The sequence below is a fragment of the Aphelocoma coerulescens genome (genome assembly GCF_041296385.1).
Source record: "Aphelocoma coerulescens isolate FSJ_1873_10779 chromosome Z unlocalized genomic scaffold, UR_Acoe_1.0 ChrZ, whole genome shotgun sequence".
NCBI lineage: Eukaryota > Metazoa > Chordata > Aves > Passeriformes > Corvidae > Aphelocoma > Aphelocoma coerulescens.
The window spans coordinates 23,410,859-23,429,831 of record NW_027184085.1 but is presented as its reverse complement, the minus strand read 5'-3'; the positions used below and the strand labels follow the sequence as shown (position 1 = coordinate 23,429,831).

At 40.4% G+C, this 18,973-nt stretch overlaps 1 protein-coding gene across 1 annotated transcript in view; it reads right to left on the bottom strand.

The window, feature by feature from the left end:
- TBCA (tubulin folding cofactor A) overlaps nt 1–7,881 on the bottom strand; it is a 32,981-nt gene extending 25,100 nt beyond the window's left edge. Inside the window, exon 1 of the mRNA XM_069001661.1 lies at nt 7,778–7,881. Within this exon, the coding sequence (XP_068857762.1) occupies nt 7,778–7,830 (53 nt within the window). The 5' untranslated portion in view covers nt 7,831–7,881. The remainder of the gene's footprint in view (nt 1–7,777) is intronic.
- Between the last annotated feature and the right edge of the window lie 11,092 nt (nt 7,882–18,973).

The following is an 18,973-nucleotide window of genomic DNA, read 5'->3' as shown; positions in this document are numbered from 1 at the left end:
AAAAAATGCAGTATCTGAAAAGAAGTTTCATTTTTTAATATATTTTTTTGCAGTCTCCACATAGCATTCTCCTTTCTAGCAAGTGTTGGCAGTTCCACAAACTATCACCCAGTATTTAAGAGCTTTTCATTCGAGGCACCTGGCAAATAATTATGGTACCAACTAGTGACTAAATTTTTGTTTCCCCCCCTTAAAAATTTATCTGTGAACCAAAAATTCTCAAGTCCTTACCTTCCTAACACCAAATGTTAAAGAAGTAAAAACTGACAAACAGCTGCATACAATAAGTATTAGCTTAGTCTCATACTTCAAGTCTCCATTTATATTAGCTCTTTTCAGCAATACATAAATGTTCAACTGAAGTATGACTTAAATCTGACTTAAATCCACATAGCTGACTTAAATCTACCAACAACAAGTTTGCTTTCCTTAGTTATTTTTCATAGCCCTGGAGAAGAGGTCTACACCCCTAGAGACAAGGAAAGAAATTAACCCAAACAGAATAAAAGTATTTCACCAGAATCTCCCAGTCTTTCATGATGAAAAAGCAGAAATGTAAGATCCAGTTATTCTACACCTTGCCTCTACTGCCAATCAGTAGTTAACTACTAGAGAAAGAGTATAAAGAAACAAATAAAGTGACACTTCTGGTGGTATACCTGCCTCTAGAAGTCAAATTAAGGACTTTTTATCACTGAAGAACAAAAGTAAACCATAAATGTTTTAATAGACAAGATGTCAGCTCCTAGCTATGACTGCTGCCCTTTAAAAATTCTTCACACATTTGACTTTCACATCACTTAACAAATAAATTCACAATTTCTCTTTTCTCTGAAAGAAACAGTTTTATTATTTTAAAGCTGGAGACTAAGCCCAGAAGAGCCCAAAGGGCTTGACTGAATCTTAAGGTAGAAGGAGAAAAAAAAATATCCTTTCCATGCCATTATGATTTACTTCCTTATCCATTTTCCTTTACTCACTTTCTCTTCCCCACTTCAGCTCCCCAGCCTGAAGAACAAAGTAACGCAAGATGGTTCAAGATAGTAAAAAAGCTGACCACTGGTGAACAAAGGTCTTCCCCTCCCTGGCTCTGTCAGAACTAATGCTCAAATGATCTATCCACACCAAAACTGCAGGAAATTAATACAATAAACAAAATGAAAAAAACCTGACAAACAAAACAACAACAATCACCCTCCCCCCCAAAAGCACAACAAAAACAAACAAAACCCCCCAAACAAACAAAAACCCAAACAAACAAACACGACAGTTTTACTCCTGTATTAAGCAAATTGAGCGAGGTCAGCAAAAGGTTTGACTAGCATCAGAAACCAGAGAAGGGGAGAGGAAAATGAGATCTCCATATTCAAGATCACTTTGATTTCTCAAGGGACTTCACTCTCAGTCTGATTAGGGTGCAGGGCTGCAAGTGCTGTTCTAACTTCTGGCTGCTGCAGAAAGAGTCCCATGCTGGCCTTGTCTCTCACCTCACAAAGGTACCTACATTCCAACCCCAGTCCATATACATCAACACGGTCATCTCCTGTAGTTGCATCATTAGCAGTAGCAAGCAGACCTACCTCTCTGATCATAAGAAGGGCAGTTTATCTGAAGTTTGACAGATGAAAAAATTACTCACAATGGAGATTTTCTGCACGCATAATGAAATTAAGATCCTCTGTACATAGATAAAAATTCTACCTTATTCCACAGTCACAGACAGGAACTACTAATGGGTACCTTGAACAAAAGAGGTAAAATGGTACAAAGACACAGCAAGCAAATGGTACTACTCCTAATGTTCCCCCAACATCCAGCAGTTGCTGACAATTCAGGTTTACATAAGCTAGAATGGCACCTGTGTGCTTAAGCCACCAAATATAGACTTCTCTACAGTAGCAGAAAAATCAACAAAAGAAACATTTTCCTGGCTGGAGTGAGCAAGCAGAGCTCTGAAGAAGATGAGGGGGAATTACTCAGTTTTGCTACTGAGCAAATTCACTATTGAAAGGACATGCATCTCTTTAGAACTAATCTTACCATTAACCATTATATATGCTAATATGCCGTGGATCCAGGCTAAGAGCACAGAAAGCCCAGAGTGACAGTATTTATTGACTAGATGAGATATCTATGCTAACTTAGTTCAAACTTAAAAATCCATAGTAGTGTAGCTGTACAAGGTACATCTTTTTTTCCTTATGCTACAAACATTTTTAATAGTAAATATTAATATTAATAGTATAATAATAATTTTTCTTATAGTAGAATGTATTAACACTATGCATAATTATAGGACAAGTAATTCAGCAACTGCAGTAACACTGGCAATATGCTAATCACTACCTGCAGAGCTTAAAATACCAGCTCTCTAATCTGCAAATTTTACTTACATACACTCTTGGGTTCTTCACTAAGGCTACCTAAGAATACAAACTTTACAGACTCAAGAACCCAAGAGAAAAAGCCAAGAAAGGATGAAGAAATACAGTACTTTACCCAGGTATACAAACTGCCATGTTTTCTTAGCCATGAGTGCCTACTTTCTGATTTAGACAGGATATCAAGTTTATGCGCTCCTTTTCTTCTTCTAGTGACAAAACCATCATCAAAGATAAATTTTCTCCTTTAAGGGTCAAAATGTAACAATACATAAGGATACAGATATTTTCAGCCCCTTCTGCATCTAACAGCTCAGAGAACTGAGCTACCATGACATTTCAGGGTAACTTTGCAAGCTTGGGTTTTGTCAAGGATTACTACTGTAAAAAAGATGAAAATCAGATACATGATTTTTTAAGGCAGAAAGTTATTTAAAGTTAAAAATTACTTGGTTTTAACATTTTTATAGCATCTGTGTTACTAGAGATTCCTCTGAATGTTCAGGGCTTCACTTGTTCTTGCCTCTACAGAAAGTTGTAAATGCTAAGGAGCCCAGGAACTTCAGTTTTAGAGAACAAGAAATGAAGCCTCTGATGTGGAAACAATTCGGGTTGCCAAAGATCTTCACTTCATTCTCCCTTCTACAACCCAGGCATCATCTTCAGTCAAGACTTTTGTTTTGGAGAAAAAAATATAGAATCTACTTCCTCCCCTCTAGGCCCCTCCAGCTGGGCATAACCAACTGTAAATGCTACAATAATGAGAAAAATTAAATAGAATAACAGTCATATTATGTGCGTAGGCAATTCACAATGCATCAGAATTACTTACTACAGTTAAAAGAAAAAACAATGGACCTCATGGTCTTGAATGAGATTTCCACCTATATGATACATACAATCTAATAATACTTAAAGTCAAGACAGGATAGAATATGGTTGTTAGCACAGCTGTAATTCATCTTCTATATACAAAGCACTACCATAAATTTAATACCATTTTTCTAGATTTCCCATGGATCCACATTCTAATTCAACAGAAAATTATTATTTGTAACTGTTTAATCCACACAGGGGAGTATGTGGCTCTACACTATGAAAAAAAATAAAGACAAAAGCACTACACATATGCATAAAGACACCAAACTGCTACTACCAAGCAACTGGAACTACTCTACCTCCAAACTTTTGAAAGACTGCTTAAATAACTGAATAAATAACTTAGACTGCTTAAATAACTGTTAAATAACAGTTTTGCACATATTCCCACCCAAATGAAAATTTTTTAAAAAAGGAAAAAAATGCTTTCCTCCTTGGTATTTTATCACTAGTAACACTTATGGTCATAAACCTGCGGGGCATGTTTTAATTTGCCAGCTAAAATGATGACATTAATAGATTATTATGGTCAGCATGGACATGCAGAAGACAGTTTTGCCTCAGGGGGCAGAAGATAATGGTAAACACAAAAAAACTGAGATGCCAGGTTTTTTTAAAGGAGGTAATGGGATGGAAGAAGGAATGCAAGAGAAAATCTTTTACAGATCTGATCATTACTAATTTAAATTTGTGAAATATTTCAAAAAAGGAATCACTTAGGTCTGCTCTAAAGGTTTAACAAGTGGAATCAAACCCATTAAGAACAAACAAACAAACAAACAAACCAACACACTATGCAAACACACTATGCAATTTCCACAGCAACAACTGTGCTCTTGTCACAGCTTTTTAAGATATGTGCGGGTACTGTTTGTTATTGTGTAGTTAAAAGAAAACTTGTATTGAAAAGAATCAGAGAAATAGGAAATCCTTCAAAAAAAAAGGTTTGTTTCTAGACCTTCCAACTAATTATCCAGGTTGATGACTACGTATGTCACAGACGCTACCTCAGACAACATGTAAATGCAGGTGCACTCTTTTCCCAGACAGCTCACATGAAGTAGGGTTTTCTTTGTGGGAAAGAGACTACCTTAGTAAGTCTTCAAAGACTTAAGCAATCTTCAAAACGCAGGGCCAACTCAAGGCATTATCCAATCCTAATGCCAGGAGGAGCGTTACAAAACGCACTTAATACATACCTAAGTAGCTCTGGACCACAACTACCACACTTGGCTAGCACTGAACCCAAGACTCCAGGACTGAGCTGGTGACAACCCTAGGCAACAGATGCACAATCTGCACTCAGAAAAGGGTTATTTAATTTGGATAGAGTCAGCTTGTATCCAACAGAGCATTCTGTATATTCACACTCTTGAGTCCCTGAGCTCCCAGATGTATAGTGTACATACCTTAAGTCACTGTATCATGCTGACTCCGTACAGCTGAGCAGCTCTGCAGATCACTCCTCAATACCCAAATAATATGAGATACCCTAGTCGTTCCCATTAATTGAGCAAACAAACAGTTGTTGTGCACAATCTTCTAATTATAACAAGAATAAAGAAAAGAGATGTGAGTTTCTTATCAATACATTGGTGCTATGAGTCACAGCAAGGGCCTACAGCTAATGGGCAACATGCAACAAAGCATCCATAGTTCACACAATGCATAGAAGATGGAGAAAATTTCTGACTTACACCAGAAATAGGAAATTTCTTGAGTGACCAAGAACACAACTAGTTTTGTGCTTAAATTAGCAATACAGGAAACAAGCAAAAGGAGTCTTTGCATTCCTCATATTTCTCTTGCACAAAATATATCCTGAACTTAACAGTAAAATAATTCAATTTAAGATCATTGTTCACATTTATATTTAAAATCAGTTTTGTGTAACTTGCAGAACTTCCTGTGCTTGGAGGGAGGGGGAGAATCAGTGTAAATTGCTTTGCAGTATGATGCTATTTCACCAGGAGAAAAAATAGTATCAACATCAGTGCAGCAGGCAAAAGAACAATCTTGTGAATATACCACAGTTTTAGAATGGTAAATTTAAAAAAAAAAAAAAGGAATTGCTTCACAAAAAATCAATACACTTTCCCCATAGGTTCATGATGTAAAATTCTATAATCAAGGCTTGTAGATTTGTAATTATGGTATGTCAGCCACATTTAAACAAGCATGTTAAAAGATTGTTAAAGTTAAACTAACACAATTGCAATGTGAATTGTCTTAGTCTCATTCTAATCTACTCGTGTCACTTCCACTTAATCAGATGGAAACTATGGGCAAATGTCAGTACTGTTTTCACGCAACCCAACTTACTTTGTTTGCAATGGTTTTTAAAATCATTTCCAATCTAAAATGCTAACAGGATATTTTAGAAGGTTTTTTTTTCCCCTAACCAATTCTCTCACTATCCAGCAGATTGTTGTTGTTTGGAATTACTGAGAGTAAAACTATTTTGAAGAGATTAAACGAGAAGCATTGCTTGCTAGGACATAAGGCACAAATACACAAAACATTACTACTCATGCTCATCAAATCTACTTGTTTTGAATTCCAAACTACTGAAAGTGTAAAATCACCAAGAGCCTGGCTATCAGACTTGTCAAAAAAGCAAAAGATCTCTCTATTTCTAGTTTAAATTTCTTTCACTGACATAGAGCAACGTAAGAAATGTGCAGGCAAGTAAACTACCTATAACCTAAACCACAGTCTCTTCAGAGGAGTACACAAAGAATTTATGACTTACAGCTAAAAAAAAATACCAAAGCAGAACAGCTGCTTCATTCTTAGTGTGGGAAAAAGATGATTAGTTAGGTAACTAACAAGAAAAAAAAAATGCTACAACAGATGATTAACACAAGTCAAATGAAATGTCTGAAAAGCTCTCTATATCCTAATGGTTCTTGACCCCTACCTTTTTTTGATATATTCTTAAAGCTTGAGCACTGAACATGGTTGGAAATCAGTATTACAATGCTAGATTCAATGTGGTTTTCTAAACTGAAAACACAGGAAAAAACCTAATGAAAATTAACTGAAGTGCTAAGTTAGTCACTTTACAGAATGCTTAATAAGCCTCTACACAAGTCTTCTCACACACCAGGAAAAAAAATACCTACAGAGTTGTTAAGAGTTCAAAATAAGAGGACAATGTTAATGTTTGTAAGTTGACACAAGTTACATGTATGCCCACTGTAGCAGAACACGTAACTAGGCTTCCAGCTAGAGAAGGAAGGGTGGAGTGGAACAGAACTCTCTTGTATCTGTGTGCAGCTGTCACAGAACTGGGAGCTGCCGCTGTATCACGTCCCCACAGGGACTTAAGATAACACTCCTTTTCTTCTTTTTTTTTTTTAAAGTTACCTTCACTTAGAGAATGCCAGCTGCTCCAGATAACTGTAGATATGCCTGTTGCTACTGCGCAACATATTCAAGCTAAGTTTACTTGCTTATTCACATGGACATTCTCCAAAAGCAGATCTGAATTGTGTTGACTGCATTTTTATCGTTTACCCAAACGTTTTCATCCTGTCTTTGTACTAGCTCTGAAATGCACACAGTTGTGTGGTTTGCTCCTATGTTCAGAGACTAGAAATTCTGAAGTGCCTTTCTTTAACTAATACCAATAGGGACAACTTTTCTAGTCTTCAAGCCCAACCTTTCAAAGTGAATCAAGTATAAAAAAATGTGCATCTCTTATTGACAGGAATTTGCTAAGTCATCATATAAAGCTGATTGTATGAAACTGTACTGTTTAACATCCTGATCCAGCACACGCACTAATTCTTGTCTCTGCCTGAGTCAGCACAGTCTTTGTAGCCTTAATAAACCCCACCGCGACCAAACAGTGTTTACACCTATAGTATGAGTGATCCTGACAGATACATTTTTCTTAAAAACGATAACTGTTAAAACCAGGGAAGATCAAGGCTCTGGTATTGCATCTGCCAGGACTGCTCAGGGAGGTGGTCCCTCGAGGTGTTTTAGGGAAGACTGGACGTGGCACTTAGTGCTATGCTCTAGTTGACAAGGTGGTGGTGTCTGGCCATAGGTTGAACTCGATAATCTCAGAGGTCTTTTCCAACGTAACTGCTTCTGTGATAGCACTGGTTCTGCAACTTCTGAACCAGAAATATTCAACAGCAGCATTGGTAAAAAAAAAAAAAAAACAAAAAAAAAAAAACCAAAAAAACCTGAGGCTTCATGCCTCGGCAAGGTATGAGGCGAGACTGCCCTGCAGACTGAGGGGGCTGGGTGACTACCCTCGACTCCCAAAGCCGCTAACGAAAGGGAACGAAATACGCATTTAACCGGTGTCCCGGAAAAGCACGGCCTGTTCCCGACGGCGGTACGCGAGGGGTGGAAGCCCGTGTCAGGGCCGCTCTCCGGCGCAGCCGGGCCCCACACACCACCGCAGTCCCGCGCGCGGCACGGCCGGTCCCGCACAGAGCCCCGCTGTAGCCCCCCGGCCCGACCGTGGCTGGCCGTGCCGTGCCCCCGCCGCCACTCACCGCCTCACGACGCCGGTCTTGATCTTGATCTGCCTGAGGCGCGGGTCGGCCATGGCGGCGGGCGCCGTGACTGCGCAGCGCCGCGCCGCGCATGCGCGCACCGCCAGCCCGGGCGGCACCACCGGAGCGAGCGGGAGCCGCGCGGCTCCCCCCCTCCCCCGGCTCAGTGGAGATGGCCGGGCAGCAGCCGGCTGCCGCCGTCCAGGCAGAGCCGCCCGGGGCCGTGCGGGTTTGCTCGCGCTCGGGAGGAAAGGTGGGAACGCACCCTCGGTGCCGCGGCAGGAGCTGCTCCGACCGGTACCGTGAGGGTGTTGGGGTGGAGAGTGACCGGCAGCACCCGCGTCCGACCCCTGGTAATGTGGTCCGCATGATTAACGCCATTTCACAAGGCAAGCAGCCATTCTCTGGTGCCCTGTTTGTGCGCTATCCTCCCGTTACCAGTCCCTGAAAGTCCTGTGCACCAAGGAGACAAACCAAATAGATCGCTTTTTCCCATTCCACTGGCCTCAAGGTTCCTCGGCACCAGGTCAATCACTTCCCTCCTAGCCCGCCTGCATGTCCCAACACCCAGCCAGGCCACTGCTGTGGATGACCCCGTCGCAGTACTGCCCGCCTGCAGCCCCCAGAGCAGCGTCTGTAGCCCCCAGAGCAGTGTCTGTAGTCCCCAGAGCAGCGTCTGTAGTCCCCAGAGCAGTGTCTGTAGCCCCCAGAGTACTGCCTGCCTGCAGCTCCCAGAGCAGTGTCTGTAGCCCCCAGAGCACTGCCTGCCTGCAGCCCCCAGAGCAGTGTCTGTAGCCCCCAGAGCAGTGTCTGTAGCCCCCAGAGTACTGCCTGCCTGCAGCCCCCAGAGCAGCGTCTGTAGCCCCCAGAGTACTGCCTGCCTGCAGCCCCCAGAGCAGTGTCTGTAGCCCCCAGAGTACTGCCTGCCTGCAGCCCCCAGAGCAGTGTCTGTAGTCCCCAGAGCAGTGTCTGTAGCCCCCAGAGTACTGCCTGCCTGCAGCCCCCAGAGCAGTGTCTCTAAATCCCACCTTTGATGGGTCCTAAGGAGGAACTCGGACCAGAGCTGTCACTGGACAGTGAGACCCGGGACATCCCAATGGCCAGGGGGACACCTCTGCCTTCATCTGCTTCCTCTGAGGATTGAGGGAGTGGCTTATATTCTTTCATATGATTTTTGAATCTAGATTATGATTATTATATTGATACAGCAAACCATGTACTGTGATCCAACCCAGTCTGCAGAGAGTCCATGTGAGCAGAAATCATAAATTAAATTGTATTATAAATTGTATGTTTTACTACTTAGAGATTGCACCACACTAATTTGACAAGAGACAACTGAGAGGAGACCCCATAAATGTCTATAAGTATCTGAAGGGAGGGCATCAAGAGGATGGACCAGGCTCTCCTCAGTGGTGCTGAGCAGTAGAACAAGAGGCAATAGGATAGGAATTGATGCACAGGAAGTTCCACCTGAACATGAGGAAGAACTTCTTTACTTTGCAGGTGACTGAGCACTGGAACAGACTGACCAGAGAGGTTGTGGAGTCTCCCTCACTGGAGATATTCAAGAACTGCCTGGACACAATCCTGTGCCAGGTGCTCTACGATGACCCTCTTGAGCAGGGAGGTTGGACCAGATGGCCAACTGTGGTCACTTCCAATCTGACCCATTCTCTGTGTAATTTTGTTTGTAGAAATCCTGTGTCATTCTAATAATGTGCTATACTAATAATGAAATCCTGCTAAGGAAAATAAAGCTTTAATTTTTAAGCTATTGTTTAGTGGTTAAACTAAGTGTTAAACACTACAACTTAGTGTTGTCATAATTCTGCCAAGGATCTCTAAAAGAATCTGTCTGTCCCCTTAGTGTCAGGTGGTTGGTAAAAGCAATAAAGAGGCAAGATTAGCACTGGCAGCTCAGTCCTAGACTTAAAATAACTGATGGTTCAAGGGCTGTTTTGCTTTATGGTTATACTTCATAGAGGCTAACCACTCAAGGGGATAAATTCCAGGAAAAAAAACCCCAAGCCCTAGGGTCTGTGTTTGAAAGAACTTCCCCTGAAGGAGTATTAAAATTGACAAGAAAGAAAAAAAAAGAGCTTCTATGAACAAACAAAGGCAAATGCATTTTCAGTGAAGTGCAGTTCAGGAAGGTCTGCAGAGGATTTTTTTTCCTCCACATCCTTTTGTCCTGTGCTAGTGGCTTGCCCTGACTCTTGGCATTGCCAGTGACCAATATCTCTTGAGAAAAGCTGGCTGCAAGGAAGGAAGTCATGTAGCTTCTGGTGACATGACAGTTGCAGGTCATTAGCCAGCAGCTGTGGCAAAGTGGCTGGCACGACCAGGCCCCATTCAGACATGGTATAAGCAAGGCCAAGACTGCTCAAGTCCACAGAGTTGTGTGTTATCTGTAGAGGAGGATGAACATGACCCCTCTTACAGAGGCCAGCAAGCCTTCCCAGGAGACCTGCAACACACAGCCTTCACTTGGCAGGCTGTTGCTGAAGGGAAATGCAGATCTCAAAATCAACACTAGCTTAATGCCATGAATAACTATGACCTGGAGACAAGTTCACAGATGTATTACATATTTACATCTGCCATCAACCGTGCAGGAGGGAGAAGGAAGGAGAGCAGCATTCTGGCAAAAACAAAGGAAAATGCAGTCCCTTACTTGGCCAGAAACTCAAATCTTACTAGTCTGTCTTTAGAAAGCTGTATCAAATCATGCTGGGGCTGAAGCTGTCCTCTAAAATCCAAGGCAACCCTTGGAATTGGTATGTAGTTATGCTACATACTCTTTGAAAATACAGAAGTCTGCAAGTAAAGCTGAATTACCACCATACACCTACACATCACTTTTTTTTTCAAGTATAGTCTTCAATGTCATTTCTATATTTGCCAAAGTTGTTCAATAAGTGAGAAGGCCAACAACAAATAACAGTACAAAAATAAAATAGCCTAGAAGCAGCAATATTAAGAAAAGTAACTAAGGTTTCCAAGTGCTAAAAATGTTTTATTTCTAGCTCTGAAGCATTAACTCACATTACTTACAGTGCTTAGGCTCAGCTACTGAATTTTAGAAGTAGAATGCAATTGCTTTCTTCCAGCTAATTCACTTAACTGGTAGATGATAATATACCAAATCTGTGTTCATATTTAAGCATATATGATGATAATGGGAAAAAGGTGTTACTGGTGGGTCATGGAGTATATTGTAAAATGTGTCTGAAAGCATGATGTACTTTACTATTAATACATGTTTGTATTAACAATTGAAAATTATTCATTAACATTTAAAACCCAAGTAATTTTATTTCTAGGGGTATGGATATCTGGATATTTAAGGAAGTATGTATAATGCTTTCCAGGAGAGACACTCCTTTTTAAATAACGGTGTGTGTGGGGAGTATGTTTTCCAGAACTCCTTTGAAACAATTTTTAGCCAAGTCAATCATAGATACATTTCCACATGAATTAGTGATGTTACAACAGAGTTGAATATAATCCTTTATGAAGACTGTGAATCCTATTGTACCTTTTGGATGGTAAAGAAACTGTCAATTCTTCAATGATTTTTGGCAGCATTTTGCTTGTTTTGCATTTGGTTGAAGGTTTTTCATAAGATCTATTAGCCCTAGTCATTATGAGAGCACTGTTGCATAGAGGCAGGTGCCTAAACATAATTTGCTGATGCTCTAGCTATGCTGACATACAGAGCAAGTCATTCCGTATGTGGGACCCTTAAACATATTCACATGTATTCCCCTGTATTGCTCCTTCCCAGCAGCTCACATGTAAAGCTGTACTTGCTGTGAATATGACTTCCTCTTCTCTGACCAATGTCACCTGGCCATTCCAGCTTTCATCTGGCTCCACATAAGCAATATTTTCAAGGCAGTTTGTTACATGTTTTGTGCAAATTTACTTTAGTGGGAGTAATTTTCACTGCCAATTCACTATGCCTTCTGTCTAAAAAAAGTTCATCTAGATTTTGTTTATTCCTTGTGGCTAAGAGCACATACAGTAACTACTGCTCATTCCCATTTCACGGAAGCAGCTAGTCAGCCTGATGAGCTCAAATGTCTGCACACATAAACAATTATGTAGTATGTGTTTAATCTGAGGTGTGCACAGTGCACCTAATACACTTGCAAGCAAACACACCAGCTTGCAAAGCACTGCTTACGACTCATAACTTTACTGTGAAAGACCAGCTTAAGAAGTTAATGCCATACATATGCTTCATCACAAGAAAGAGCAGACACACTTGAAAGCATTGCAGTATGCCACATATCCCTTTCATAGTAACAGTTCCCAATTAATATGTCTCTCAATTAAACACTACTCGTAAGAAACACTCAACTTGCAAGGTGTGCAAATACTGAGTCTTATTAATCCTGCATTCTGATCGTAACCCTACCTTCCTTTTAAATTTATTTCTTTGGCTCTAATAAGGGTCTTTCTGCAGTGAAGCTATTTTGTTATACCAGTAGTTCACTTCAACTTTAGAGCCAATGTGTTTGTCAGCTGATATAGTTCAAATTTGAGACCTATGCTGCTGAGGTCAGAGCAAACATTGCAGAGGGAAGTACAGTCCTCTAAGCCTCAGTGGCAGTTTCCATCACCTTGTCCATCCATTGACAGTTGGTTTTGACAGCTTGAAAAACCCATGACCAAATGTATGTGTTCTTCAGCTGAGCACTGAGACCATTATTTTAATAAGTAAATGCTCAATGAGCTTTCATACTATTTTGTTTACCCATCAAAACCATGTGTGCAGTCTCACTATAATTTCATTTTCATTTATGATCAAACAAAATATGGAAATTATTTAGCCTTCAGATTTTATCTTTTTTGTAGGAAAACAAAATTTCTTTCAGCCTCCCCAAAGTATACTACAAAATGAGATCAGATTTTGAATAAAAGGTATTCGTGTCTACTTAATTTTTTATATATGTTCAGTAGATAAAATTAGCCTCTGTACAGCTGCTAGCACACAGCTCGGCACCATCTAAGTGCACAATAATTCATTTCCCTGGCTGTCAGCATATGAGATAGTATCAGTATTGCTTGTAGTGCAAATCTCTTGATCCACTTTATTATCAGGTGATTATTACTGGTAAAAATTGTATTCCACAAATACCCCCCAAAATACTTAGAGAGTTGTTCAACACCACAGATTCAGGCAAGTATCACAGGTATAGAATGGGACAAGTATAAAATGGATTGCTGCTGCACAGTTTGTAAGATACCTACAAAATATGGTGATTGAAGTGGGAGCTGTGTTTTTTTACAGGAGAGGCTCAGTTACATAGGGAAGCTAAGTAAAGGAGAAAGGAGATACCAGGCAGAAAAGAGTCAGGGGCGAAGTCCTTTCTCATTTCTCCTTTTGTACCTTCTCCAAACACCACTGGGATGGATTCTGGTTTCAACTATGCTTCTGTGAAAAGGAAGTAACCCACTGGGAAGTGGTGGTATAAAATCAGATGGAAACCTACTCATTTTCAGCAAAGTTATAGTGACACTACAATTTACCCTAGGTAGAGAAGGCAGCAATGGTGATTCCTCAAATATGACACTATGGGAGAGCATAGATTACAAAACAGCCCTCTCCTACAGTTTTCAGGGTTAAACTGTGTCTATGGTAAATGCTTAGCTACAACTCAAATCTTCTCTAGCTAACTTTTTAAAAGCAGTTTTTCTTAGCTCAGACCAACCATTAGGAGAAGAGCTGGAAGTAGTGAGAGAAAAAGGGATTTATGTGTGTGCATCAAAAGGAGAATATATCCTTTTGCGAATTATTTCCATGGGTCCCCTACGTACAAATGAAGAGATATGTGATATAACAATTCATTGTTCTGACACACATTGCAATCATGATGTGCAGTTTTTAATGCATCATGTTACATTAAGCTTAGCCCATGGTTTAACACCATGTAACATAAATTTCTGTGAAGGGAGTAACATAACATGATACTGTCTTTTAAAAGACACACACGATTTTTTCAGATCACCTACTTTTTATCCATGAGTGCCCAATCCAAAAATCAAGGTGGCAGATGAAAGTGGATTGAATGAGTATCCACAAACCAGAGTATTTATCTTGTGTAGTTTTGCTCACTGCTACCTGTAGTCAATGACTCCAGTCAATTTTTATGTTGTAATGCATGAGCAAAGTTGATGGACATATTTTTTTGACACCCCTAGTTAGATTTTATTCAGGGTCAATCAAGGGAGACCTGACAGCCGTTAAGACTATAAAACACACTGAGAATCTTCACAAGTGTTTATTTCTCAATAAAGACAGGAGCTTTGATTATGAACCTGTCACTAACTTTATCTCTTTTTGTCCTATATTAGAGGCAGGCTTTCTGTTTTAATTGATAGTTTATTTTAAAATAGATATATCAGTATGAATGATTGTCATTGGAATTAAATAAAAAAATAAACTATTGATTTGACAATAACTGGACATAATAAAATCTCCAGTGGAAGATGAAACTCATATCCGAAGTTTAAAGAGCTCACAAAATAAAGCTGCATGTGATGAATCTCTTCAGAAAAAAAGAAAAATAATTACATGTTATATATTTATGTATACTCATAATTTGTTTATTTATCTCCCCCTGAATAATTAGTCAGGATTTTTTAAGACTTTTTATACATGTTTCTTGAAACCTGTCTTCAATGCTTTCTGTATTCCTAAGTTATTAATGTAATTTTTAATTTAATCCTTTTTGTGGTGAAATACAAAACAAAACCGTGACATCAACTGACATCTGTGTGGTGTGGATTTGACTGATCACATGGTCCAATGCAAAAGTACCAGCCAAGAAGATTCCTCTGGTTTTTGGACATATTGGAAACTGCAGTTTTTATCACTCAGGGTGATGTTTTCCAATGAAGAAACAATCTTTGCCAGTGCTTGTCAGACAGTAACATGTAGGTAGTACAGAAAGGTGGAGGACTGCAAAGTGGCTGGCACCAAACAGGCAGATAATGATAATATCCTGTATGGTGCTGCATGTAATGTTCTGAAAGCTTCTCACAAGTCAGTAAAAAAGACAAATAGTACCTGTAAAGTGTAAAATCAAGATGAAGCATATTAGCATATTTAGAAAGTCTCAGAGAGATTAAAAAAATGTATGCTTTTAATAGGACACCAGTCTTTATTGACAGAGATTAACACCCTGTCATGGTATAGCTTGATGCTGTAAAGCAACTGGTAAAAAAATTACATTGCGATTAACGTTTAGCACATTACAATATCACTTTAACACATTTTAAGTAGTTTGTAAATTGGTGAGTTGTTGCTTAATTATCAAAATATAGAGATTTCTGGTGAGTTCTTGTAGTAATCTGTTCATCTGGCCTAAGTTATTCGATAGATATATTAATCATTGGAAAGGAAGTGTTAAAATAATTGCTAATAAAACCTGCTGCTGGCCCAAATACTGTTGACACTAAATAATAAGAACAGATTAGTTCTGTAAAGGAAATTAGATTGCTGGGTGAAATAAACTGGTTAAAAATAAATAATTTCAATGCTGGAAAAGTCAGGGTAACACATGTAGAAGTACAGAACTGAAGTTAGACGTACAGAGTGAAAAACTGTGACTTGGGGACCCGTAACCCCAGAGAAGGACTGTGGGGTTGTGATGGCTAACCAGCTAGGCACCAACTAAACATGAGCCCAGCTGTAATATTGTGGCTGACAGAGAGCAGGTAGCACCCATTAAATATGTCATATTGTGTTGGAGTCTTAAATATCTAGAGATGATAAAAGGGTGAGGCTCTGGCTGAAGTCACATACCCAGTTTTACACTTCTAAAAGGGAAGAAAAGCTTGTAAGGCTTAGAACAAATATATGGGAGTAATATAGTACCTGAAAAATACACCCTATTCAGCAAGCCACAAGAAGCTACTGATGAAAAGAAGGGAGTCAGTTGGTCTGTAACCTATACAGAGAAGGAATTTCTAATAGCAGAAGATTCACACCCCAGCAGAAAGAATAAACCATAGAATACAACAGCAAGCTCAAACTAGACAAAATCAGGATTCAATTAAGGAGGGAAATTTTAAATACTGGGCAATTAACTATTGATAAAACTACCAATGAGAGATGGAGACGTTTAAGATTGGATGTTTTTCTGTTAAAAAAAAAGCTTTAGATTTAATAGGAGAAATGGGTGTGTATGTCTTTACAAATAGCTGGGTAACTTGAAAGAACTAATCAGAATCTGGAAGAATTGGTATGGAGGTCTTTAGGAACAGCAAGCTGTGCAAGTTTGTTGCAGGGCTGAGCACAATCTTTTGAACTTTAGGGGAAAATGAGCAGGCTTAATAGACTTATGAGTATTGACTTCTCTGCCCAGGGTGGGCTTAAAGCTAAATTTAGTGATCTTGCTATGCATGATGCAGGGAGAATACATGTTGAAGGGGGAATATGTGGTAGGATGTTTGAGAAGTCAGTACCTTCGTGGTACCTCAGCCAATGCGGAAAGGAAGAAGGCAACACATGATCAGGAGTTTAGGATGAAAAACAGGCTGCATCCTCCAAAAACTGGAGAGAAACCCCACAGGTGTACGGCCCCATGGACTCTCTCCATTCATTTGATGACGTTGATTTTTGCAGGACTCCTCTGTGTTCTGTGTAGATGCTGGCCTTTGTCAGTGTGATTTTCTGCACAGCTTAACTGCAAGTTAAGTCACGGTGTAGAAATTGGCAGGTGAATTCTCTACAAGGGTTTATGTTGTAGAATCATAGAATGGTTTGCCTTGGAAGGGACTTTAAAGACCATCTAATTCCAATCCTCCCCACCATACATATCCAGGCACAGGTACCTTCCACTAGACCAGGTTGCCCAGAGCTCCATCCAACCTGGCTTTGAACACTTCCAGGTATGGGGCATCCACAGCTTCTCTGGGCAGCCTGTTACTGTGTCTCATCACCCTTATAGAAAATAATTTTGTTCTTATATCTAATCTAAACCTGTCCTCTTTCAGTTTGAAGACATTCCCCCTTGTCCTGTCACTATATGCCTTTCTTGAAAGTTCTTCTCCATCTCTCTTGTAGGCCTGTTGTTATATGGTCTCCATGGAACCTTTTCTTCTCCAGGCTGAACAACCCCAGTTCTCTCAGCCTGTCCTTGCAGGAGAGGTGCTCCATCCCTCTGATTATCTTGGTATCCCTCCTCTGGACTCATTCCAGGATGTCCATGCCTTTCTTATTCTGGGGGCCTCAGAGCAGGATGCAGCACTGCAGGTGAAGTCTTGGGAGTCTAGAGCAGAGTAGCAGAATCCTCTCCTTGCCCAATGTCATACATGAAATCCCTATTTGTGCTTGGTCTTTGCATATTAAGTGCTTTAATTAATTTGAGCTTAATATTTTTAAATTGAATGTTAAAATTAACCCATCGGCCCAGGTACACAGATCAAGTTTTTATGGTCTTCCTGTGTTTACTATATACTTTTACAAGTGTTTTAAGATGTGTTGGATGTATTTTTTTATGTTTTACTTGTACCTTGGTTTCAAGGCAGATTTTAAAAACCCCAGTTGCAACAAACAGCCCAGCCCCCATAGCCATACCCCCGTAAGCTCCATGACTCTTATCTCAACTAATACCACCCCTCTGACAAGGAGGAGCCATTGGTTGACAGAGGTAATCTGTAAAAGGGAAAACACCAATCACCTTAAACTGTGGGCAGACTGTGGGTGGAGCAAAAGCTATAAAGGTGCAAGAGAAAGACACGCCCCCTCTCATTTCCCCTTCCCCTCTGGCTTGCTAAGTTCAGTGCTGGAGAAACCTACTCCTTTTCGGGGGCCTTTAGAAATATATATATTTCTTTTTGACCAGCCTAGCACTGCAAGTTTTTTTTCTCTACCTGAGGTTCAGAGCTGCCTTAAGCCTGAAGCTCCTGAATCCCTGCGCTCCTGGGGCATACCTCCTGAGCCACTAGGATCCCAAATTTTTATATTTTGTTAATTTTTGCAATTTTTCAATTTTTCTGTTTTAATAAATTGTTTTAATTTCTACAAAGAGTTGTCTCATTCCTCACACCCAACTAGCCACATTGCTTTTTATGCAGCCCAGGACACAACTGGCTTTCTGGGCTGTAGCTACATGTTGTTGCGTCATGTTGAGCTTCTCCTTCACCAGTACCTCCAGGTCCTTCTCCTCAGGACTGCTCCCAGTTTGTTGTCCACCTAGCCTATACTTGTGCTTGGGATTGCTGTGACCCACATACAGGACCTTGCACTTGGCCTTGTTGAACTTCATGAGATTTGCATGGGCCCAGCTCTTATGCCTGACAAGGTTCCTCTGGATGGTGTCCCCTCCCTTCAGTGTCAAGTGCACCATGCAGCTTGGTGTTTGAGAAACATTTTTTGTTAAGCTTAAATAAGGGAGCTTTAAACAGAATGGGTTACTCAAAATTGTAATAGTGTGTGACTTAATCTGCTCTTTGCTTGGCTCTACTTGCTCAGCACAAGCAGCTGGATTTGCTGGAGCCCTGGGCTTCAAGCTGGGAACTTTCACCCAGATATGTTGGAACAGAGTGGATTTGCTTACCAGCTGGTACAGTGTTGTGTTTTGTCTTTAGTTTGGGAGGAATATTAATAACACAGTGATGTTTAGTTTTTGCTAAGTGATTTTTATCCCAAGTCTAGGCCTTTTCTTCATTACTATGTCCTGACTGATTTAGTGCACAAGAAACACAAACCAGAAGACAAGGAGGCTGCAGCCATCAGCAGAAGCTACAGCTCGACAAGATAAGAGCAGTTAACAGCCTGGCTGAGGGGAGACAGAGAAGGAATCCAATAAGGTGTTAGAAGACCTGTCTTGGTTTGAAAGACAGGTGTCTGCTAAGGAAGGCAGGAGCCTCCCTTGGAATGCAAAATGTAAGCCACTTCCCTCCAAATTATTATGATTTTGAAATTAAGGGTCTTTCAGGCAATTATATGAGAAATAGGAATAACAGTTCTTTACTAGTGTATATAACAAGGCAATAATACAGAAATACTGACTTAACCTGGGAGAGTCAGGATACGACCTAACACCCTGCCAGGCAGAGTGGTGGTAGCAGTCTGATTAAGTGGTGGCTGCAGTCCTCTTTGAAGTGGTTCTGTTGAAGCAGTGATCCTGTAGAAAGGTCTGGTCCTTCCTCTGAAGGTCCAGTGGTGGTTATGTA